Source organism: Ixodes scapularis, unplaced genomic scaffold (assembly GCF_016920785.2).
Source record: "Ixodes scapularis isolate PalLabHiFi unplaced genomic scaffold, ASM1692078v2 PGA_scaffold8__174_contigs__length_109621045, whole genome shotgun sequence".
Classification (NCBI taxonomy): Eukaryota; Metazoa; Arthropoda; class Arachnida; order Ixodida; family Ixodidae; genus Ixodes; species Ixodes scapularis.
In genome coordinates this window covers 11,727,285-11,752,452 of record NW_024609883.1, presented here as the reverse complement: position 1 = coordinate 11,752,452, position 25,168 = coordinate 11,727,285, and the positions used below count along the sequence as shown (strand labels likewise).

The window sequence follows — 25,168 nt, the reverse complement described above, 5'->3', positions numbered from 1 at the left end:
GAATTCGCCATTGCCTTGGATGTTTCCCTTGAATTACGAACGCTAATTACTTAAACGATATGTAGCGCAATAGGCAATACAGCCCATCAGTAGCGCATGCCGCAATACAGTCCAGCTTGTAGTTATTGATCATCACAACGTGAAAAACAAAACAAAAAAAGAAGATATGCTTTTTTTTTATAAATGATAGATTTGGATTAAAGGCACATGACAATACTTATTGCAGTCGGCGTAAAAAAAAAATTTGCTTCCCTTGTTAGGCATTGCATAATTAGCCTTTATTTCTTTCTTTCTCGTTTTCCAACTGCTTAGCCCACTGTTGGAGGTGTTTTAGCTCTTCGTCGGTGCAGGGATTCTGAAAAAGAGAATGCAATTATGATTTTATAACAATTAGAACAGAAATATCTGCGTTCGAACAACTTCGTTTGATGGTAGTCGTTTTTTTTTTTTTTGTTTTTTGTTTTTTTAATTTCACAGCAATTCTTGTGTAATGAAACGCGCATGATAAAAGATCAACCCCAAAAGAGGTACTGATATCTACTTTTAGAGCACAGCTCTTAGACGCCCGGCCGTTTCCGAGTTGAGCGGCGTCGGCCTAACCGCGCACGTTGCATTATGAGACGTTTCCCAGCTATAGTTCGCGGGGAAATTTTCCCCTTTTGCTTAACGGGGAAATTTTTCCATTTTACTGAACGGGAAAAATTTCCCGCTAAATTTAGCGTTTAAATTTTTCCGCTATATTTAGCGGTAAAGTTTTCCTTTAATTTAGCGGGGAAATTGTCCTGCTAAAGTTAGTGGCGATATTTTTCCGCCAAATTTAGCGAGAAAATTTTGCGGCTAAATAGAGCGGGAATGTTTACCTGGCAAATTTAGCGGGAATGTTTACACGGCAAATTTAGCGGGCAAATTGACGTAATGTGATCTCAACACCAATTCAATTTCCCCGCTAAATTTAGTGGGCAAAAATAATGTCAAGACTATGTGTCACGTCACCCATCAACAAGTTCAGCGGCAGGAGGAGAGGAGGAGGATGGGAGGAGTGGCGTACTTTCCCCTCCGTACCCTTTAGTCCTCCTCCTCAAGAGCTGCGCTCTAGTTTCAAATTACAGATATTTACAAGCGTCTTTCATTTTTTGCAAATGAGATTGGGGTAGTCGGGTGGAGGCTTCGTTTCAGCGCTTGCACCAAAAAGATACTGTTTACGCCGTCGCCGTCGGCGTCGGCGTAAACAAGGTCTCCCCAAGGTCACGTTAACCCCAAGGTCACCCCAAGGTCACGTGAGCCCCCCTGTCACGTTACCGTCCCAAGGTCACGTGACCCCCGAGGTACGTGACCCCTCCCAAGGTCACCTCAAAGTCACGTGTTTAGTCCTGTTTAGTTCTTACTTTTTTTTTGCTCTGATTAGCGACATTTCTGCTTGTCGCTGATTATACTTTCATTCCCATTGGTCTAATAGTTATGATGACATGCATGTATAGCTTTCTGTCCTGACAATGTTTTCCTTTGCTTCGTCGTGTTTTTTTGTTTTTTTTACTTATGCATTTCTGCCGATCTTATTGTTTTTTTTTTAATTTTTTAGGGCGTCATCACACAAGCCTTTAGCTGGCTTTGGTGTGCCCATACATATAACATTGCATTCCTGATGAGCAAATAAAACTTATTATTATTATTATTATTATTATTATTATTATTATTATTATACCGTTCTTGTGTCGGTTCATATTAATTTCCATGACTATTTCTAAACACTTGAGGAAAATGCTACCCTTATAATGGACTGGTTTGCTCAAAACATGATGGACATTAATAAGTCTAAAACAAAGCTAGTTTATTTTCGTAATCCTCTCAAAAGCCACCCAGCTAATGTAAAGCTTCTTATTCGCCGATCTAAATGTGATCCATGTGCATGTAGACCAATTGAGTCAATTAATCATGGTAAATACGTAGGTGTTTATTTTGATTTTGATATGTCGGGGAACACACATATTTCATACTTATGTAGCAAAATACGAGCTGTATCCTGCATGCTTTACAACACTAGAGTTTTTGTACCAGTTGGTGTGAGGCTGCTGATAGGTCACGCACTTGCTTACAGTGTCACTCGGTACGGCGTAACCGTTTTTGGAAATTGTTCTGGTCGCTTGCAAACCAAAGTTGATTCCCTACTGAGAGGAATACTCACTAGCGTTGCATATAATGCACCTTTATCAACAACTGGGGATATTATTAAAGCTCTCCAATTGCCAAACCTCCGTTCACTGTATATTCAAACTGTTATATCACGCAACTTTTGGAATAAGGATTTCAAAACACCGTCACTTCCGTCTCGCTCATAGCGATGCTCCCATCGTTTCAAGGTGCCGTGTTGTTGGACCCGTTATGGCAAGTGCTCGCGCGATTACTATGTTCCGAGTTTATTCAACGCTCTGCCGGACTCAATCCTGGACATCACCTCACTGAAGGCATTGAAGAAGGAACTGAAATGTGTTGAATTGGATATTACTTAGTGCCCCAAGCCTAGTACCAGTGTGTGCATAGTGAATTTGCAGGGCTATTATTTTTTTTTTCTCTGGCCCCTTCTTCCCCAATAATTCTTAACATTTCTATGTCTTCTGTTGTTTTCTTTTTTTTTTTGCAATTATTTGCTTTTCTCGTGCCATGTAGTGTCATTTTGTAATTGTGTTTCATTTTGCTTTCTCGTTTTTTTTTTGTTTGTTTTATATGTGCATTAATTTGCATATTCACTCACTGTTTTTTTTTTCTGTCTGATGACAGTTATGACTTTTCCTTCTACCTTTCTTTTCCTTGGTATGTTTTCCCAACGTCGTATTTCCCCTTCAGTATAGTTCTGCTGAAATTGTTTAGTTTTTATTTACTTTTTTTTTTGCTATGATTAGCGACATTTCTGCTTGTCGCTGATTATACTTTCATTTACATTGGTCGAATAGTTCTTATAACATTTATCTATTGCTTTCTGTCCTGAAAATGTTTTCCTTTGCTTCGTCGTGTTTCCTTGTTTTTTTTTTTCGTTTTTTTTTCTCCTTTTGCATTTTGCCGATCTTATTTTTTTATTTTTTAGGGCGTCATCACACAAGCCTTTAGCTGGCTTTGGTGTGCCCATACATATAACATTGCATTCCTGATGGGCAAATAAAACTATTTATATTATTATTATTAGTATTATTATTATTATTATTATTATTCCGGTTATTCCAAAGTTTCTATCAAATCGTACACAGCAACTTTCTATTTGTAATATCTGAAGCTCTGCAGTGAATTTGAACGTAGGAGTTCCTCAAGGCTCTGTGTTTTCGCCACTTTTATTTCATCTGCATGTAAAAGATATGGTGAAAATATGCTTTGCATGTGAGTTGAAACCTTTTTAGTGTCACACATATAAATCTGCACAGTGCAATTATTTCATTGCATTCTGCTCCTACCAATGTAATGAATTCGTGTTATGCCAATCTCATCAAAATTAACACAAAGAAAACAAAGCTTGAATGTTTCACTAATCCTTTGAAACATAAATGTCTGAATATTCCATTTTCGCTCCATTCGTCGAATTGTATTAATTGCCGTTGTACCCCCATCGAGTATGTAAATGTAATCAAATACTTAGGTATATTTTTTCATGGTGATCTATCCTGCAATCCCATCTTACCTACATTGCTGATAAAGTGCGAGGTGTATCTTGCCTCTTATATTCCACAAAAATGTTTATACTTCTCTCAGTACGAAAAATGGTTGCCAATGCTTGGGCATAGGATGTACCAGGTTATGGTATCACAGTGTATGCAAATTGTTTCCAAATGTGGAAAACTAAAATTGACAATATCCTAAAAGGAATTTTACGTGGAGTTGCGTACACCACCGACGGATGCACCAAACGAGGATTTATTGCGTTGGTTAGATTTCCCCGCGATTTCTTACCCTTTTTGAAAGATGTGTGATAGCGAAACACTATTGGGCTAGCTCTTTTAAAATCGATCGCATTATTCAGCGCTCGCTAAGAAACGGCCAGCGGTTTTCAATACCTCGAGTGGACACCGAATATGGAAAGAGAATGCGTTTCTTTTATGTTCCGGAGATTTTAATAGACTTCCAGACTCGTGTCTTGGGCTGGACTCCAAAAGACAGCCGAAAGAAAGCCTGCGAACATTGCGCTAAATTTCTTTGCTTTTGTAGCTATTGCTGAACTACTTAGGCTATGAATGTTTGTATGGTATATCTTTTTTGTATCTGACGTGTGTCGTGCTTGTAGCGGTGACAGCAAGTTTTCTGCTATTCTAAGTTGTGCTATGCCTACTAGAACTTTCTCTTAGCAAGACAAACAAGCTTTCAATCCAGTGTGACTGTTATACTGTTCAAAACTTCGTAGTTTTTACTTTTTTTTTACAATTTTTGATTTTATGACATTTTTGGGTATTTGTTTTCTGTTTTGCCGTCTTTCTTTCAATGTGTTCTGTGCGGTTTCACACGTTTATCATGTATAATTTAGATCTTTTGTGCGACTTCATCATTTTTTCTAACTAGCTACCATTATTAATGTCATCACTATCTGTCATCATATCCTGCTTACTTAATTCAATTGCGGGGTTCAAGTCCCACAAGCCATTAAAGGCTTTGACGGACCCTTAAAATCTTTCCAACGCTAAACAGATGCCAATAAATTATTATTGATATATTTTAATACGCATTATTATTATTATTATTATTATTATTATTTCCTCAGGATACATATCATCCAGCACTTGATATAGTACTTTCTTTCGAGAATTCTTCTGTTCGTGCTCATTCTAGTGATTCCCCGCCGCACACCTCATATAATCTGTCGGCAGGGGACTATGTCGGGATGCATCATTACCTCACGAGTTTTGATTGGGCATTGATCTTGGAGTCGCCTGATGTGAATGACCAGGTCATGCTCTTCACGCAAACTGTTCGGAAGGCCATGGATACTTTTATTCCGTTAAGGACAGTTACTAAATCTCGCTTTCCTAACTGGTTTTCCAGTGAGCTAAAAACACTACTGAAAAGAAAGGACTTCTTTCACAGGAAGTTTAAGAAAAGTGGCCTTTTAAAGTGGGAGGTGGAATTCAAGAACTGCAGAAAGGAATGTAAGACGGTCCTGGATCGCGACCGCCAGGCTCATCGTTGCTCAGTGGAATCAGATCTTGTCAATAATCCGAAGAAATTCTGGAAGTACATTTATTCACGTTCTGGGAGGCATATCGAGTCGAAGATTGTCCTGGATAATCACGAGAGCGATTTGAAGTCTGTGCCTGAGTTATTTGCTGAGCATTTTAGGTCCGTCTACAGGGATAGTACGCAGCGTTCTGCACCTGTGCTGCCTCACTTAGATGGGTTTGGTGACTTGTTAAGTTGCATTAATGTTGATGAAGAGTCCGTACGATCCTGTATTAAGAAAATGAGAGCAACATTATCAGTAGGGCCCGACGGCATTCCCTCTGCGATTCTCAAAACGTATCACGACATATTCACGCCGGTACTGTGCTCTATATTTAACAACTCGTTAAGGTTGGGAACCTTTCCTGAAACGTGGAAAGTCGCTGCTGTTGTTCCAGTCTTAAAGTCGGGAAAAAAAGGTGATATTTGTAACTATAGACCTATTTCTCTTCTCTCTCCATTTTCTAAGCTCTTTGAAATGGTAGTTCATCAATTCCTGTCTTTCAAATTTCGAAACTTAGCAATTCCCAATCAGCATGGTTTTATGAGCGGCAGATCAACAACTACCAATCTCGTTAGCTTTATGTCTGCTGCATCTCGTGTAATATGTAACAGAGGTCAGTTGGACGTTGTCTACTTTGACTTAAGTAAGGCTTTTGACGTAGTCAATCACATTATTCTTTTATCCAAACTTTCCTCCTATGGAGTATGTGGCTCAGTACATGGCTGGTTAAAAAGCTACTTGTCAGAGAGAGAGGCATATGTCCGGGTTAACAACATGAACTCTTCGTTGTACAGGACTCGCTCTGGCGTTCCTCAGGGATCTGTTTTAGGACCTCTTCTGTTCACAATTTTCGTAAATGACGTCTCTTTTGCTGTTTTAAATTCTTCATTCCTGCAATATGCTGACGATATAAAAATTTATCGAGAAATAGTTAGTGAACGTGATTGTGCTAAGCTCCAGGAAGATGCATGTTCTTTCTACCGATGGTGTTCTGAAAATGACCTTCTCTTGAACCCGTCCAAAACCAAGGTCATGACGCTCTCTCGGAAAACTCACAATATCTCTTTTGCATATAATATTCAAGGAGAGACTTTGTCTCGAGTAAGTGTAATGAAAGATCTCGGAGTCATGGTTGATTCTGGGTTGCGTTTCTCTGATCACGTTGGTAAACTGGTTAACTCGTCTTTGCGAATGTTGGGTGTTGCCTCTCGCTTAACCAGGGAGTTCAAAAACCCGACGGCTTTTATCACGTTATACTGCTCGCTATCCAGGTCACAGTTAGAATATGCCTCAGTTGTTTGGAATGGAATTTCTAAAAGTCACTCCTTGGAGATCGAACGTGTGCAAAAAAAGTTTGTTTCTATCTTTAAACATCGCTACATAAAGGAGGATGTTCACTGTTTAACATATGAGTCTGCGTTAGAGCGTGTTGGTTTGCTTAGCTTGCACCGGCGTCGGGAGAACGCGGACTTACTTTTTTTGTTTAAAACGCTGCATGGACTCATCAATTCTCCGAGCCTGTTATCTGAACTGTGCCTTAGGGTCCCACGTGTGCCTACTCGTCTTCTGTCATCTTTTTATGTTTCTAGAATGTTTAGTCCGGTAAACCCAATTTTGAGAATGGCTCAGCGTTTGAATCATTACTCTGAAAATCTTGATATTTTCAACCCTTGCTACAGGACGTTTGTCCTTTCTATTAAAAACTTGCCCGTGCAGGATGAGCATTGCTGAATTGCTTTGTTATGTCTGAATGTCGTCATCTCCATGTCGTGTTTTCTGGTGGTGCAGTTGTTGTCCTTCGGTCTTGTGTTCCGTCTCTACTGTTACTGCCTCGTTTTTATTTCATTGTACTAATTACTCGTGCACTGCCTAGTATTATGCTAAAAATGTATCTTATTTTCTGCAGAGATGTGTATAGTGTGTTTTTTTGTTTTTTGTTTTTTTTTATCCACCAGTGTACCAGCACCAAGACCTCAGGGTTGTTCCTGGGCACTGTATAATAAAGATTGATTGATTGATTGATTGATTGATTATTATTATTATTATTATCGTCACTCTTCATTTCTTCAGTACGCAGATGATATTAAGATGTTTATGGAGGTACGAGAAGACCGAGACTGTGTTTTGCTACAGAGAGATGTTGATGCTTTTGAAGAATGGTGCCGGGGGAATGACCTAAAGATAAATAGCTCTAAAACGAAAGTCGTGTCGTACACTCGTAAGACACATAACATTGTATTCCCATATGTTATTCAGACAGACCTTTTGGAACGTATGAACAGAATCAAAGATCTTGGCGTAGTGTTTGACAGCACCTTAATCTTCTCCAGTCATGTGGATCACATCGTGAACGCAGCTCTGCGCACGCTCGGTAGTGCGTGCCGCATCACTAAAGAGTTTATTAACCCCTGCACATTTCTTATACTCTACAGTGCATTGTGTCGACCACAGCTTGAATACGCTTCTGTTGTATGGAATGGAATTTGTGCCACAAATTCCTTGAAAATAGAACGGGTTCAGAACAAGTTTCTTTCCATCTATAGACATCGTTGCTCAGCGCGCATTGTACCCACCACTACTGATGTCCCTGTCCCTGTTCAGCGTAGCGTGGCACTACCTACCCTGCTTCGTAGGAGAGAACTTGCCGATATCTTATTTTTATACAAACTTGTCCACGCCGTCACTGATTGCACGGTATTGACGTCAAGAGTACTCTTAAAAATTCCTCTAAAAACAACAAGGCAAAATGCGTCCTTCTGCAACAGGCGTCTACTCAACCTCCACGATCCTGTGTCCAGACTTGGGCATACTTATAATTCTTCTTTTTCTGAAACACTCGACATATTTAACAATAACACGCTGCAGTTTGTAAAAACGTTAAAGGCCATCACTTAAATTAGAACTGTATGCACTAACTTGCGGCGTTCACGCCGAAATTCCCCACTTTGAATGCATTTTTTTTTTCTCTCTTTCTAGCAATTGGTGTTGGCGGTAGTACCCTTAAGCTTATCGTATGTTGTGACTTTGTGTTTACTTTTTATAATTTTTAAGTGTATTTTTCTAGGGCTTGTCCGTTGTTTGTGTTGTCCATACTATTGCTTTATACCCTGTTCTGCCTTACATGTTAACACAGTGCACCTGTACCAAGACCGCAAGGTTGTTCCCGGGCACGAATAAAAACATTGATTGATTGATTGATTGATTGATTGATTATTATTATTATTATTATTATTATTATTTTTATTATTATTGAAACAGTGCAAGGGGTGGAGCGCGCGAGCGTCTTCAGACGCGGTTTGCACGGCTCGGGTTGAGACGGTCCCGCTGGGCTCGTGCGCTGGCTTTGGCAGTGTTGCTTTTTTTTTCCCAGTCTCAGCCGAGACTCTCTTTCTAGCGAGTCCGCCCTGGTTTGGAACGAACGTTCGTTTATTCTACCGTTGAATATGGACATGACGACCACCTCACATGCGCCAAGTTTTCAGTCACTAGGAGTAATAACCTTTTTACTCGAGCGACGCTAAAACTGCTTAAGTTAGTCGAGTCGCATTTTTAAAGCTCATGATCACCGCTAGGGACTCTTTCGCGAACTGTGGTTGGCACCGAGATGCTCTCCCATGCAAACCAATGTATGGCCAAACTTTCTCAGAGTACGGCTCTGCATAGTGCCGAATATAGTATATGCCGCCCAAAATTCACCACAGCCGCGCACTGAGGTGCGCAAGGCATCGCACGTGCTGCGCTACAGTCGTTGTTAGGGGTCGGCTGTTCCCGTCGCCGCCGCGATTCGACTCCAATCACCACCCGAACACTGTCGAAGCATTGACTGTTATGAGACCTAATGAGACCAAGCCGTGTGCTCCCGCAGTACTCATGTGCAATCTAGGAGCTGCATTTGAATATAGTTATTAATTATATTCCCGCGACCACGGCAACACGACACCCGTTACTACGTCATTATGTTTGGCGAGGGGGAAGTTGGAATAAAAAGTCCACACGTATCGTCGAAATTACACCGCGACGAAGACGCTTCATGATCGGTGGCATTACGTTTAAAAACACTAAGATAGGACAAGTGCCGGTAGGTTTGTGTAAAAACAAAAACACGTCACACCCTAATGTTGTTCCTTTAGGGGTGAGCGCGTTGGTTTCCTATAAAGACTTGATAAATAATGAAAAACCTAACAGGACACGAACATCACATTCGTAAAAACTGTACTTTATGTATTCTGTTCCTATATAATTTCTTCCCTATCGCTCCGAGGCATTTTAAATAATAATATTACTACTTGCTACTTTCGCTAATGTTGCTACGACTGCTAATACTCTTTCTTTTATTCCTGCTCCTATTTTTGATAAATATACAGTCACCTTTACTACTTATATTATGTAATAAAATTAAACGAAGACAAATTAGACAGCTTGCGTGTAGGAGTGAAAAAGCATTCCCACACGAAGTGCATTCCTGCAAGCAGCACGCCACGTCTTCATTTGTCACACGGCGCTCCGTCGGTGACGTCACGCTCCCCCACTGCGCAGGCGCGGCACCTCCGCCGGCTCCACGGCTTCCGTGACGCTGCATATGCGTTGCTATGCTTTTCCTTGTGTTTTATTTGTGAGGCGCGTCCCATTTAACCTTGAGCGACCCGCCGCCTTCCGGGACGAGGCATCTGCGTTGCTGTGCTCTGCTTTGTATTTCATTTTTTTTCTGAAGAGCGTCCGCTTTGTAGCCAATGGGAATTTGTGTGCCGTTTCGCTCATTTAAAAGCAATTTATTGGCCGTTTTGCTCAGCCAATGATCAATGCCAGCCAATACTTTCGCAATTATATTTTGATATTCTAATATTTATTGCAGCATCCCAACTGGTAGGACCGGTCGTAAATATTAAGCAGAAATCAGCCTCATCACCAGGCTGAACGGCGGACGGTATTGCACGTGGCCATTGCCTCCGCATCTATGTCTACCAGTCATGGTCGAGATGGTTGTTTGCCTAAACGCAACACTAGGAGGCTTTAGGAATTGTAGCTGGATCGTTAGCTTTCTGTTCCTGCCAGCCTCTTTAGTAGTCAACATGATCATGTGGAGTTGGGTATGATATAAGGGGTGTTATCGATTTCATAAAACAATTGTCAACAACGTTATGCACTTGTTGCACGTTGAAATTATTTTGTGCTATGTACCGTCCGTAGTCTATATAAGAAAATATGTGATCATCTAAATATACATCAAAAAGATGACTGACTACGTCTTTCCCATGAAATTCGATGGAAGGACGCATGGTCTTGCAAATGTAAAAAAAATGGTTCGTGTACTAGCTCTGCACAGAATAAATAGAAAGCCAATAAGTACCTTTCGTGCTATTACTAAACAACAGAATTGTGTAATGGCCTCAGTAAAGAAAAATTCACAGATAAATATATTTTGGAAAAATATATAAAACAGGGCATCTCTCATATAACTAATACCCGCAAAATCACAACAATAACAAAAAAAAAAGCGCGAAGACAGCGGGAAAATGTTTTCTTGTGACTTACGTGCATAGTACCGTTGGGGCAAGCTTCGTTTGGCAACGGCACCGTCTGGTCTCCGCATCCGAACTCGCACGTGCCAAAATTCCAACCATTATAATTCTGCATTGCATCGACATATAATGTCACAAAAAAGGCTCGAGGTACACCTAAGCACTTCTTATGAGTTGTGAATGCGAAAGCATGTACATCATTCTTCCACTGTTTTATTTCCTCTGCAGCGTATTTGCGTCGACGGCGTCAACTAGAGTTCCTGGATAGGCTCCCTACGTTAGCCAGAATTGCGCGTCTGTTTTCCAAGCGGCGCCGCGCCGCTATTCGCCGAGATCCGATCACGTGAGGAGGCGGATCAAGTGCCGTGCAAGAGAGTAGACGTTGCGCGTGCCCCGGCCTACGTTCCCCTGCTTTTGAGCGCGCCGTGCGCCTCGAACGCGCGGCGCCGCTATTCGCCGAATTCAGTCACGTAACGACATGATCAACCTGCCGTGCGGGAAAGACGGCGCTACGGCGATGAACGCGCAACTCTGGCTCCCGTCGACTAGGGTACCCACGTGTGTGTCTGTCTCAGGGTGAAGACATCCATTGTTGCCCTGAATGTGACAGCGCGTGAGGCTCTCGCGCACTTGGTGCGTGACTTGGGAGGCAGAATGTCATCTATGCATCCAAAGCTACGCGCTTGAGCGGAGTGACACCGGATTGCGCGCACTTCAAAATTCATAAAAAAAACGATTGGACGAAAAAATAGCCGAGAGGTCACTACTCAAGCAAAAGCACGTGTGTGTATCAACATCATTGGTGTGTGTATGAAGATATGAAGGCACTCTACCGTCGACCAGAGCCGTATATGGGGAGAGTTTGGTCAGTCTATGGATCTCGCCGCCGCAACGCTCTCCTCCCGAGTGAGCCAATCAGCACGCGGCGCAGACCGAGGGGCATGAGCGCATGCGCGTGAACTCCCGGCTGCTCCCAGCTGAGTGGATAGGGCCGCCACTTTCGTTCATTTTCGTAACGGAAGGCGTGGGATTGGCATCTAAATCTCGATTATTTCCTTTTATATCGCTGGCTTTTGCAAGAAAATGACATACTGTTATTCTTTGGTGGGTGAAAAAGCAAATACATTTAAATTTTCCGGCGTATGGCCAAAAACGTTTTTTTAGGCGAAAAAGAAGTCAGTCCGTAGCAGACGACGCGTAGCCTCAGCAGTGCTCTTCTCGGACGAGTCTCCGACAGCGTTGCGAAAAAATATGGCGGTCGTCTCTTCTATGCTCCCTTCTTTCTCTCCCGCTCCTTCGGCGCTCTCCTCCCGTTCATTTACTTTTTTCCTCTCCGGCGCCTTTATCGCTACACCCACGGGCCAAACTCTCCCCAATATACGGCTCTGCCGTCGACGGACACGCAGCGCCATGGGGTGGCCAGTCGTTGAAACTGATGCGCAGCGTGTTTCAACAACCGGCCACCCCATGGCGCTGCGTTTCCGCCCATTGTAGAGTTCCTGTATTCGCGACTCCAGCGACCTATAGGGGGCGCCACCACCCAACAAACATGGCGGCTGAGTCCAGGTCGCGTCAGCTCGGCCGGGCTGCCTGAACAAGTGGCGCATTCAATTTGACAGATGTTCTTTTGTTTAATGCCAAATTTTATAGGTATCTGAACTGAGATGGTTACGTGTGGCCGGTGCACATAAACTTGCAAAGCATAGTTTTGTTTTCCCGTCGTTTTTTGCTCTTTTCATGTCAAACTTTCGTTTCGGAGATTTCGTTCGAAACCGAAACTATGGGCCCCGGAGAGACGGTAATAGACTTTAATCAGTTTTGATCATCTAAGAAAAGCGGCGATGACCACAGAATTGTTCTACCGAGAGTAATTTTCAGCAAACTCGCATGCCTCGACCATGCGACTTATCTGTCCACGAAATCGAGCTTTTGTGCGGTCAACAACACAGGCTGCAGGAAAATTATGAAAATTGAGCGAGAGCTTCTTGAGCCGAGGAGCATTTTAACCCGCTGGCGCCCCACAACGCAGCTGATACTCTTATTTCAATTCTGGTTTTAGTAGCAATCGAGAAATCATTTTGACGAGCGGGTTATGTATTATATTACGAACTGTATCCCACTAAAGCGATATTAGTATATTCTTCGGGTTGAAATATGAGCTTAGTTGACTAGCTATTAGATGAACTGCTGAATAATATTTGACAGACAGAGAGATACTACTTAAACTCAGCCAAATGGTTCTAGCCGGTAGCACGGAGACAAATGCGGACGAACTGAAGAGAGTCTTCATCGCAGATTCACGCAGAACCTCTCTGGATTGAACTTGACCTCGAATCCTGAACGGAGAAAATGAGCATTTTCTGTGGCCGGTAAACCTGAGCAATGTAGACGTATATTGCTGATGGCTTCGACGGGGGTATAATATAAATATTGGAGGCGCGATAGATCATAATGCCGTGACTGCTTCTAACTTTGCGAGACGCGTCCTCCACCTTTTGAAAGCAGACAATTTCCCTCATTAATCATATGCAGCGAGCAGGTTTTCCTGAATCAAGTAATTGCGAAATCAGCCCAACTCCTTCAGTGTGGTTCAGAGGCTTGTTCGGCGAAAAGCAGCCAAGATGAATAGCCAATGCACCGACCGGCGTGGATGGCACAAACTTGAGGCTAATCAAACACAACCAAACTCAAGAAAAGCAGCTGTCGAACCTTCCCATTCACTTGACTGCAACGTTGGTGTTCCCTCCAGTGAAACACCTCGTCTGTCGTCCTCAGTCCACTGTTCTACATCCTTATAAAGAAACCACTTATCAGTCACCGAGTTGTCGTTACTTTGAATGTGATTCGAGACAGACAAGAAATCGAAACGGTTTTCCGTGAATCCTCCCCATCCAAGAAATCAAAAGCACGCGACCGTCTGTTGTGGAGTAAACGGCTTTCAAACACGCGATGGAAGGAAAAAATCTACTAAGGCTTCACCACACTAATGAACACTCATGCCAACTTTCGGACCCTCGTCAAATTACATTGTTCGCCACCGCGCCGACAACACGTGTCCGCGAAAGCCACCAGAGACGCAGAGGGGCGCGGAGCTACCTGGACCGGCCGGTTCCCGGTTTTCCCGCTTGGTGGCGTCCGTTTTGCTGGAGTCGCGAATTCGCGACTCCAGCAAAACGGACGCCACCAAGCGGGAAAACCGGGAACCTCGCGACTCCAGCAAAACGGACGCCACCAAGCGGGAAAACCGGGAACCGGCCGGTCCAGGTAGCTCCGCGCCCCTCTGCGTCTCTGGTGGCTTTCGCGGACACGTGTTGTCGGCGCGGTGGCGAACAATGTAATTTGACGAGGGTCCGAAAGTTGGCATGAGTGTTCATTAGTGTGGTGAAGCCTTAGTAGATTTTTTCCTTCCATCGCGTGTTTGAAAGCCGTTTACTCCACAACAGACGGTCGCGTGCTTTTGATTTCTTGGATGGGGAGGATTCACGGAAAACCGTTTCGATTTCTTGTCTGTCTCGAATCACATTCAAAGTAACGACAACTCGGTGACTGATAAGTGGTTTCTTTATAAGGATGTAGAACAGTGGACTGAGGACGACAGACGAGGTGTTTCACTGGAGGGAACACCAACGTTGCAGTCAAGTGAATGGGAAGGTTCGACAGCTGCTTTTCTTGAGTTTGGTTGTGTTTGATTAGCCTCAAGTTTGTGCCATCCACGCCGGTCGGTGCATTGGCTATTCATCTTGGCTGCTTTTCGCCGAACAAGCCTCTGAACCACACTGAAGGAGTTGGGCTGATTTCGCAATTACTTGATTCAGGAAAACCTGCTCGCTGCATATGATTAATGAGGGAAATTGTCTGCTTTCAAAAGGTGGAGGACGCGTCTCGCAAAGTTAGAAGCAGTCACGGCATTATGATCTATCGCGCCTCCAATATTTATATTATACCCCCGTCGAAGCCATCAGCAATATACGTCTACATTGCTCAGGTTTACCGGCCACAGAAAATGCTCATTTTCTCCGTTCAGGATTCGAGGTCAAGTTCAATCCAGAGAGGTTCTGCGTGAATCTGCGATGAAGACTCTCTTCAGTTCGTCCGCATTTGTCTCCGTGCTACCGGCTAGAACCATTTGGCTGAGTTTAAGTAGTATCTCTCTGTCTGTCAAATATTATTCAGCAGTTCATCTAATAGCTAGTCAACTAAGCTCATATTTCAACCCGAAGAATATACTAATATCGCTTTAGTGGGATACAGTTCGTAATATAATACATAACCCGCTCGTCAAAATGATTTCTCGATTGCTACTAAAACCAGAATTGAAATAAGAGTATCAGCTGCGTTGTGGGGCGCCAGCGGGTTAAAATGCTCCTCGGCTCAAGAAGCTCTCGCTCAATTTTCATAATTTTCCTGCAGCCTGTGTTGTTGACCGCACAAAAGCTCGATTTCGTGGACAGATAAGTCGCATGGTCGAGGCATGCGAGTTTGCTGAAAATTACTCTCGGTAGAACAATTCTGTGGTCATCGCCGCTTTTCTTAGATGATCAAAACTGATTAAAGTCTATTACCGTCTCTCCGGGGCCCATAGTTTCGGTTTCGAACGAAATCTCCGAAACGAAAGTTTGACATGAAAAGAGCAAAAAACAACGGGAAAACAAAACTATGCTTTGCAAGTTTATGTGCACCGGCCACACGTAACCATCTCAGTTCAGATACCTATAAAATTTGGCATTAAACAAAAGAACATCTGTCAAATTGAATGCGCCACTTGTTCAGGCAGCCCGGCCGAGCTGACGCGACCTGGACTCAGCCGCCATGTTTGTTGGGTGGTGGCGCCCCCTATAGGTCGCTGGAGTCGCGAATAGGCTCCTTGCATTGACGTCACATCGCACACATTTGCACACCAAGTAAAAGGAGGAGAGGGAAGCTGCTTTTGTAAGAATTTTGAGTGACGGGTTAATCTTCTATAATCTTCTGGGAGGAGAATAGCGACGCCTGTGCAAATCCGGAAGGCACAAAGGAGGGTCCTGATAAGAGGGGAGCTCCTTCTCGCCCTCTTCTCTGGAGGGTATCGGAAATGACGTAATGTGCAAGGAGCCTATAGGCTCCCTAAGGGAGCCAGAGTTGCGCGTTTGATTCCACGTGCCGCGTACCGCCCTCGCCGCCATTCGCCGAGATCCGATCAGGTGAGGAGCCGCATCGAGTGTCGTGCAGCAAAGTAGACGTTGCACGCGCCCCGGCGTACGTTCCGCGCGTGCGACGTCCACTTGCTGCTATTCGCCGAATTCAGTCACGTGAGGAGCTGTATCCACATGCCATGCATGAACGCGCAACTCTGGCTCCCGTAGGGAGCATATACAGGAACTCTAGGTAGTAATGCAAAACTATCGATAAATTAACTATCGATAGTTTTTCCAAAACTATCGATAGTGTCGCAGAACTATCGATAGTAGACTATCGGTAATACTATCGATAGTTTTTCGATAGTCGACTGTCGATAGTACTGTCGATAGTTTTTCGACAGTCAACTATCGAGAGTTTTTCGATTGTACTATCGATTCCTTTTTTACTATCGATACTCAGTTTTCTGGTGACTATCGATAATACTATCGATAGTTTTGCACTACTAGAGCGAACACAGTTGCCGCACCGCCGCTCGCTTCCCCTTCCTCCTCTCTTCGCCCAAATTCCCGTCTTCGTCATCACTGAAAGCTGAACCGAAGTTGAGACGGTAATTGCTTGGGCTAGTTGGTGTCCCATTTGAAAAAAAAATAAATAAATAAAGCGAGAAAAAGAGACGAGGGAGCGACGCACACTACTAATGTCGCATAGCTATCGATAGTAAACTGTCGACAGCACTATCGATAGGTTTACGATAGTCGACTATCGATAGTTTTCTGATAGTCGCTTAACAACAATTTTCCGATCGTCGAGTATCCATAGATTTTCGATAGTCGACTATCGATAGTTTTTCGATAGTCGACTATCGATAGTACTATCAATAGTTTTTTTACTATCGATAGTCAAATTTCTGGCGACTATCGATACTATCGATAGTACTATCGATAGTTTTGCACCACTAACTCTAGGCCATTGTAGGGTGCCTCAATGAATGCGCCTCTGTCCAGGGTTGAGACCAAGGAGCAAGTTGTCCGCATCTTGCTTAGGAGTTGCGGCAGAGGCGGTCCCAAACATTGGTCCTAGGGCTCTAGCCGGGGGGGCAATCATTTAGGCAGCGGGGGCGACCATAAAATCCGCGGCGGACGGAGCCCAGGATATTATGTCGCCACCGTGTCACACGGTGCCGTGTACGCGAAAAGGACCTCAAAGTGACGGGCAACACAATCCTCTAAAGAGAGATGACAGAACTCGAAATAATCTGTGAGGTGTGGCTAGTGTACATCGTTGAAGTCAACTTGCCACTTCCAGTGAACAAGAGTGCTCCCACATTCTTCAAACAACACAAAAACACCACCGAAGAAGTTTGAGACGGAACGATTTCCCCCCTCCCCTTCCCCCTGCCCGATACGGAAAGATCGCCGTGCATTGGCCTCTTATGCGTCCATGTGTTTACGCGATGTATCAATAACTTGTAACATTGTGAGTGTTTCCTGAAATATTACGAGGTTTCATGCTAAAGGCAGGATCTTAGTACAAACGGTTAATAAATTATGAGTCTTCGCGCTATAAAAAAATAGAAAGACCCTTTGGATTATCTAAACATATATTCGTTTTTGATTGTCCGCAAGACTTACACCATATCCAGAGAGTTTGCAATATATATCTCCTTTGTAATAGAGAGCAAGCCAGCAGTTATCAGCACCAAAAAAAGGCAAATCTGAAAAAAAAAAAAAAATGTTATGAAGGTACAGCGAGGCAAGGAGATTAATGTGAGTTTTAGTATTGCGTATACGATCAAACGCTAGCATTGATAGTAACCCCTGGAAAAGGGGAACAAGGGGGGCAAAGGAAAAACATAGATCTCGAATCCGTGCAAATACCAAAACATAGTTTGGAGATTTCTGTTTGTGCTTTGCCCCGTTGTTCCACTTCTCCAGGGAATCTTATCGTTATTCTTGTCCAGCTCGCTTGCACCTTTGCAATAATTGCATTATCATAGCATGCACTGTGCTTTGCGTTAGCATTACGTAAAATGCTGGTACCTGTTAGTTTTGTAGTCACAAGTTTGCTTAATTAAACTTTGATATCAAGTTCCACTTTTGTCAATCATTTTATTAGTAACAAAATTCATCTCAAGTTAATCAATAAAACATTTTCATGTCAGATTTGCAAATTGGGTGACCTGCACAAAACGTCCGATGAAACCAATAAACATCATCATCTGTTGTTTTTAGCACTAGAGATTCGGTACATTTTTAATAACTGATTGCTTAACTATCTCTACAGTTTCCAAAACTGCAACACCCCGGGGGGTTGCGACAGCTCCATCTGCTACATCCAAGATAATGCACTTCCTTGAACGCTTTTGTATCGAAACAATATTAGCACTTTAAGACTGCAGCGTTTGTATAAGACTCCTTAAGGTACCCTGAGGACTGGTGTTTTATTCGTTCAATTTTATGTACCCTGAGGAGGTGTCTGATATCGCCTAAATATGGCAATAACTCACTCCAGGCTCTAAGCAATCTAGAAATCTCTAAATCATTACGATACGCGGCCTATTTCCCTACTAAAAGTAAAATACAATCAAATATCGCAACACACCGAGCTCGTCTTCGGCGATAGGAGGCGCATATTCCGAAACAAGGACCACTGTCAGACAATGGCAGGCGAAGTATCCTGGTGCCTACCGGCCGGTGGAACCGCGGAGTGATATCTCGAATGCGCGCGGCTTGCTTCCCTTACAGCCCGGACCACGATTCAACACAGCGCGCGCGCTCGAGAGCTGACGACCTGACACATCACTCCCGCGGAAGACTAAAATTAAAGAGAAACAAACACAGTGCTCTCTTTATGATACGATTATTGCAATAAAACGTTCCCTCTCGGCGAAAAGCTAACATTTTTCGCCTACTCTCTCATTTGCTTTTATCATCTACAAAAGCATACAGACTTTGTAATAACAGCGTTTGCAATCTCGACGATTTGTCAAGTTTTCATTGGTCGCGTGTCGTCCTGGCTTCCGGAACAACGCTCCTTCCGTCGCGAGAGATGAATTCGGTGCGATCAATCTTTGCTTTTTAAATAGGGAAATCGGCCGAGCATCGCAATGATTTATGAATTTTCAGGATGCTTAAAGCCCACAGAGAGTCATCGCCGTGTTCGTACGACCTCAGAAACCTCTTCAGGGCACCTTTAAATAGTGTGCGATGCACTGTCTTTCTTTTGGTCAGGTGTGAATTAACACTACTTGTTCCAACCACATCAGACACCTGATGTTCTAAAGCATTGGTTGCAATGTCAAACGACGTTCAGAGAGCAGCGGTGGTATTCATTGACAGGTGTTTCTTCAAGAAGTAAACCTGGCAAAACATATTTCGAAAGAAAGCAGAAAAAAAGTGTTATATATATATATATATATATCTTTATACGACTTACGTCCTTGAGATGCCGGTAGACCAAGAACCACGGCGAAAAGTACGAACAGCATGTTGCTTGTATTGCGAAACATAATCACAGTCTAACGGGAACGTAATCCTAAAAGAGAAAGATTAATATGCATATAAGCTCTAAACTCGACAGCGTAATTTTTTTCTCGGAATGTAGAGTTAACGTTCTCAAAGGAGAGCTCCTGCTAAATATCAATGGTCATCGATTTTTATAAAACATTCAGCGTGCACTAAATATATACCCTTGAATAAGTTTATGAAATATCTGATTAAAAAAATCACTTTCTTTTGATAAAACAAATTATGAAGTTTACGCATCCGAATCACAATCTTCCGCTGTACTGGCAACACCGAGCAGTGGCGACATTGATTTTGACGTCAAATGATGCATCCAAAAGCTGACGCTTCCTCCTCGTTGTGTGTTGTAGCAACCGGAAGTATGCGACAAGACAGTGGCGCCACGGTGCAGCTCCTGGCAAAAGCATTTCGTGTTGAATGCGACCAGACTGGCATAGACATTTCTGTGTAGCAGTTAACTTTAGTTTCTAGGGCTGACTTAGCTTAGCACAGCACTACGTTCAGGGCCGCACTCTGCGCTAAATCTTTTTACACGAGACCGCGAATTCGAGAACACAGATCCTCTCCATGAGCCGACAAAAACCGTCGCGATCATCTCAATTCCAGCACGTCTACGCAATCCGCCGGCAAGCGAGGAACAATTTAATATTAAGAAAGGCGAAAAATACTTTTCACGTAAATTTTATCAATTACTGGCTCTGATGAATGTCGTCTCGTAGTGATTTCCAGACCGCCGCGAACGCGAACGCTTCGCGGAGGAATTTTCCAGAGTAGATAGAAGAAAAAAAATTCCGTTGCTTAGCTCGGCTATGCCAGGATATACGTATAGCGTGAGCTTATGCGCACAAAATGAGAGGCGCTATCCAGCGGCTCCGGTGCAGCGTCAGACTTGGCTACTGCGCAACGGAGGCGCACAGCTGGGCACGCGGCGGCGCCAGTGCGTCTGCCGCGGCTATGACGTCACTCCTCTGGAATGCCCCGACCGGCGAGGCGGGCGCGGCGGTGGCGGCTCCGGCGCGCCAGCTGTGCGCCGTGTGACGTCACTACTCCTCGCTCATACGCAGCACGGAGCACGGCTCATTATGCGAGCCACGCGAAACTGCTCAACATGGGCCAGTGTATTTGAAGCTACAAAATATTCAACCCTTCCACTCTGGTGAACAAGAAAGAGCAGCGGAGCCGTAGCTTCTGTTCCCGGCGGTGGCTTTCCAGGCGAGCGATCTGCTCTTCTTTCGAAAGGGAATCTGAAGCGCCCGACGCAGTCAAACTTTAGGCAATAGCGGCCTCGCAACGGTTGAGAAACCATTCGCGCTGCTGCACACATTGCCACTCGTTCCGGTTCCCGCTCTTCACCCTCCGAAAAAATGCCGCGCTCTATGAGCGATTGCGGCAAGCGGAGAACCGGCAAACACAACACTCTGGACACCTACCGCCATCTATGAGCGACGGTGGCAACCAGTTTTGTGTCGACATTTCTTTGCGGGGGACACGATCCTGGGGAAACTAGCCCTTAACAGCTCTGCTGTAAAAAACCTGGCGTCGTGTGGCCGCTGTTGACGCTTACAACTGTGGGACGCACGACAGAACCCGAATTCCGAGCAACTCCTGCGGGTCGAATGAAGTGAGAACACACACACAAAATGCTGGACAGTGTGGGTTTTCGAATGTCAGGATGTCCCACCTTTACTCCTGTCTCCTGAGCGAGATCGAGAAACACGACCGCGGGAAGGCGCAGACGCGGCGAAGATGCTGCGGGCAGAGATCCGGGCGGGAACAGCCTCATTAATAGCGAGTTTTAGTAGACCGTGTTTCCCGCCCCGCTAGGCCCCTCCGCTATCCGGAACTTTACAGACAAGGCCATCGGCGCGCAGGCGCAGTGGCAGTTTCTTCGTAGCGGAGGGCTAGCGGAGGGGGAAACACGGTCTACTAAAACTCGCTAATGGCGCGTTCACACTGGAAGCGGATCCGCAAACGCGAAGCGGATCCGCAAACGCGAAGCGGATCCGCGCGTTCTCAACCGCAAAGCGGCTAGGATCGAGCGGTTGGAGCGCGTTTCTGCCAACCGCTTCGGGACCGATTTCTCCCATCCGATTTCACGAACCGCAAAGCGGCAACCAATCGCAACGCGACGCTGACGTGACGTCAACGACTTTTAAAACAAGATGGCACCTGTCGCTGCTGAGGCGTCCAAGGCGCTGTAGTCCTAGCGTTACAGCAGACAAATCAACGAAGAAACGTGATGTTCACGTCCGTCACTTGAATCCGGTGCGAAAAGAATTAACTCGGAATTTTAACGGGCTTCGCACCGGTCATTTGGTTTGGGTAAGAGTTTGTTTATAACTCCCGAGTGCCACAGCCCGAAGCTCGCTCTCTTGTTAGTCTCTGCTCGTAGAACGTCGGAACCCACCCCTGAATGACCGAAATGTCAGCTTTTGTAACCACTAAGATAGTCGCGTGAACTATTGAAATCTTTCGACACCGTGGATAACTACCACGAAGGGCGATAGAAACGTCGTGAGCCTGATTGCGCAGCCAACGCACTATCGCGGAGCGGGCAGGGCAGCTCGACCTGTAACGTTTACTACTAACAAAAGAAATAAAGAGAACCTACTCGAGGAATAAAGTGTACGTACCAAATTATGCAGAGGTAATCCATACGGCGTTTATTTGAGCTTAATATCAAACAAAAAGTAGACTTGATTGATGTGCGAGTGACGAGACCACCAACGAAGCCACGACCGGGCACCGAACACCTTCCCCCGCAGCCCGCACCGTGACCAAAGTTCACCCCTCCTCTCACATCTTCGAAAATGATAAGAGCGAACGATGGGGAAAAACTGGCCCTCTATCCCGAAAGCAAGGTCAGCTATTCATGCGGGAAGCGTCCACTTCGAAGAAAAGGTCGGGGGCATCCTGTTCTGAGTCAGCAAGGCGCGCCTAGCTGGGCTTTTGCTTGTGGGCGAAGTCGAGGGAATCACAGGCGAGGTTGGCGGGTCCATGCTTTTGTTTTTCGCTGCCTGAACTTGTAATGCGTGCGAAGATCCCGGAGAAAAATCTTCATAGTGCCAAAATAGAAAAATGTTGGCTTTGGATCGTCGATTAAAGTGGATTTTGGATTGCAAAACAGGGTTGCCAAACGCAAGTCTCAAAATATCACGCGTGATCGCCGAGAAGCCGCCAACCGCCTCTCGGTGTGTCTGAACGGGGTCTCTCGCGAACCGCATCCGTAGCCGCTTCGCGAACGCGGATCCGCTTCCAGTGTGAATGCTCCATAAGCGCGGACGCTGACGTTGCTGTCGCTGCCAGCCACTGGCTTCCCGCGTGGTTTCCCGCGCCCCGCCTAGATGTCGCACGCTCTCAATAGTTAGCTCCTGTTAGCTTTGTGTACTGTGTTTGGTGTGCGATGGACAGAAAGAGGAAAGGGGGGGGGGGGGGGGTATTGCCACTTTGCTAGGGGGTACAACACCGCGAAGAAATACAGCAGAGTAACATATCAGGGGTTGAAGTCCGAAAAATGTCTGCGATGGAAGAAGGCATGGCCAGTGCGACGCGAACGCCGGCTCTCAGCGTTCGCGTAAACAGTTCGCATTGGGTTAGCGAACAAAATTCCAGGAGGCACCTGGGGCCACATATCGTCGAATCGCGAATGCAAACTTATAAAAAACGTATGCAAAAAAAAAAAAAAAAAAGATTAGACAGCCTGAATGGGTAAAGTACGTCCTAGAATAAATTCACTACGAAAACTTTTTTTGAAGCCATATTTACCGCGCGAAACGAATTTGTAGTTAGCGTCCGCGGAAGCCGGCACTAATCACGTGGTGGACCTGTGCGCAGCCGCAAGTTTCGCTGGCGCCGTTCAGCCTGGCGATGAAGTTCCCAGAACCAGAACCCCCACGCCGCCGCCGCAAGCTTCGCACGCCGAGCGTGGCGCGCCGCCGGCTGAACGCGTCTTCTGCGCCGCCGCCGGAATTGAACACTTCGTCGCGCCGGCGCTGTCGAATTCCGACAGGCGCTCGGGCCTATCACGTGGTGCTTGCGCTATTTCGGGAGCTTCGAGTGGGCTTTAAGAATTTCTTTTCAATCTTGTTTTTTTTTTTTTTTTTTTTTTGTTAAGACGAAAATTATTAAATAACTTTTGAGGCCCACAGGAAGCTCCTGAAAGAGCGCAAGCACCACGTGACTATAGTGGCCAGTCACGTGACTCTAGTAGCCACTTTTCAGCGGCCTCCCATGAGCGCACACTATAAAATTCATTTCGCGCCGTAAATATCACCCTAAATTATTTTGTTTGCGTTGTAAATTTGCTTTACGACATCCTTTTTTCATTCAGCTGTTTAATTTGTTTTCCTTGGCATCTGTCTTTTAACGGGTGGGGTGCCACGTAGGGAGGCGATGACGGCCGATCAAATGCGAACGGCGAATTGTTTAAAATCTCATGTTGAACTTGAAACATTTGCTGGTCGTTGCATGACACGGAAAAGCTTAACGAAACTTATTCCATTGTTTTCCAAGGACGATCGCGACGGCTTCTCACGCAGGGCGAGGCAGGCTCAAGTTTCCCTTATGTGCTAATGTTTATGAAACATCTGACGTTAAGGCAAGGTGGCGGACTGCCAAAGTTAATACTGATATTGTGGTACGTATAGCCCCGTTTATAACACGAAACAAGGTCCAAAGAGGCCGAAATATATCTGCAATGTTGTACAAAGGATATTTTTGAAGATGTCAACCGGAATATTGAATTTATAATTGTTTTGAAGCCAGATATAAACCAAATAAATATTAAGATGGGACTAGCAAAATAAACAGCGAACAAAATCCCACTTGCAACACGGATTCTCCAATGCTTTGATATACCACTCTCGTAATTGTATTTTTTTTTTCAAACGGTGCACTGTAACATAGGTTCAAAAGGACAAAACCAGACATGGACACGTTACCCCCAAAAGTCAATAAATACCGCGACTCCCTTATTCGGTCAAAAACTAACTAAATACTTATTACAGAATCTCAAAAGGAGCACGTTACTTTACCTCAATTGTAGCGAGTTACTTTCCTCGTTTCTTTGGCGACGAAACACACAACTTTTATTTCGTAGTTTATTGTTCTATATTCAGTGGCCGTTGCACTTAAATATTTGCCTCTTAAAGTTTTCTTCAGTTAAGTTTCCCCGCTTTGTTGACAATAGATCTCCGTCGACGCTGAAGAGTGTAGCAGCGAGCCTTAGTTCCAAAGGTTGGCTTACCTTAGCACAGCGCTACGTTTAGGGCCGAACTCGCGATCATCTGAATTCCAGCACGTCTACTCAATCAGCCGGCAAGCGAAGAACAATTTGATAATAAGAGGAGTGAAAAACACGGTCTCACGTAAATTTCATCAATTACTAACTCTGTTGAACGTCGTATCGTAGTGATTTCCAGACTACCGAGAACACGAACGCTTTGCACAGGCATATTCCAGAACAAATACAAACAAAAACAAAAAAACATTGAGTCGTGTTGTCACCGTTGTCACTTACAACTGCGGGACACACCATTGAAACCAAGCTCCGTTACGGTAACTTCGCTTCTTTTTTTTCTGAATGTAGCTGTAACTGTAACGAATTACTTTTTGGAAGTAACTTACCCAAGACTGGTTGGGAGACGAAATTCATTATATGTATATATATATATTGCTGGAAGCGAATATTACCCAAAACGGCCGGAACAGCATGAAAACGTAGCTGAAGATATCCACCTACAACAGAAAGGTATTTAAACGAACGGGCTTATGAATTCCATTTAACGAGCACACCTTCAACTGATGGGGCCTCC

The 25,168-nt window shown here is 44.6% G+C and overlaps 1 protein-coding gene across 1 annotated transcript; it reads right to left on the bottom strand.

Annotated features, from left to right (window-relative positions):
- Positions 1-258: 258 nt before the first annotated feature.
- Positions 259-19,362, bottom strand: LOC115312358. The gene is made up of 4 exons (XM_040207466.1): positions 19,267-19,362; positions 17,463-17,545; positions 10,727-10,822; positions 259-355 (listed from the first exon to the last, which is right to left on the bottom strand). Exons 1-4 carry the CDS (start codon positions 19,337-19,339, stop codon positions 272-274), a joined length of 336 nt encoding a protein of 111 aa, XP_040063400.1. The 5' UTR covers positions 19,340-19,362; the 3' UTR covers positions 259-271.
- Positions 19,363-25,168: the final 5,806 nt, after the last annotated feature.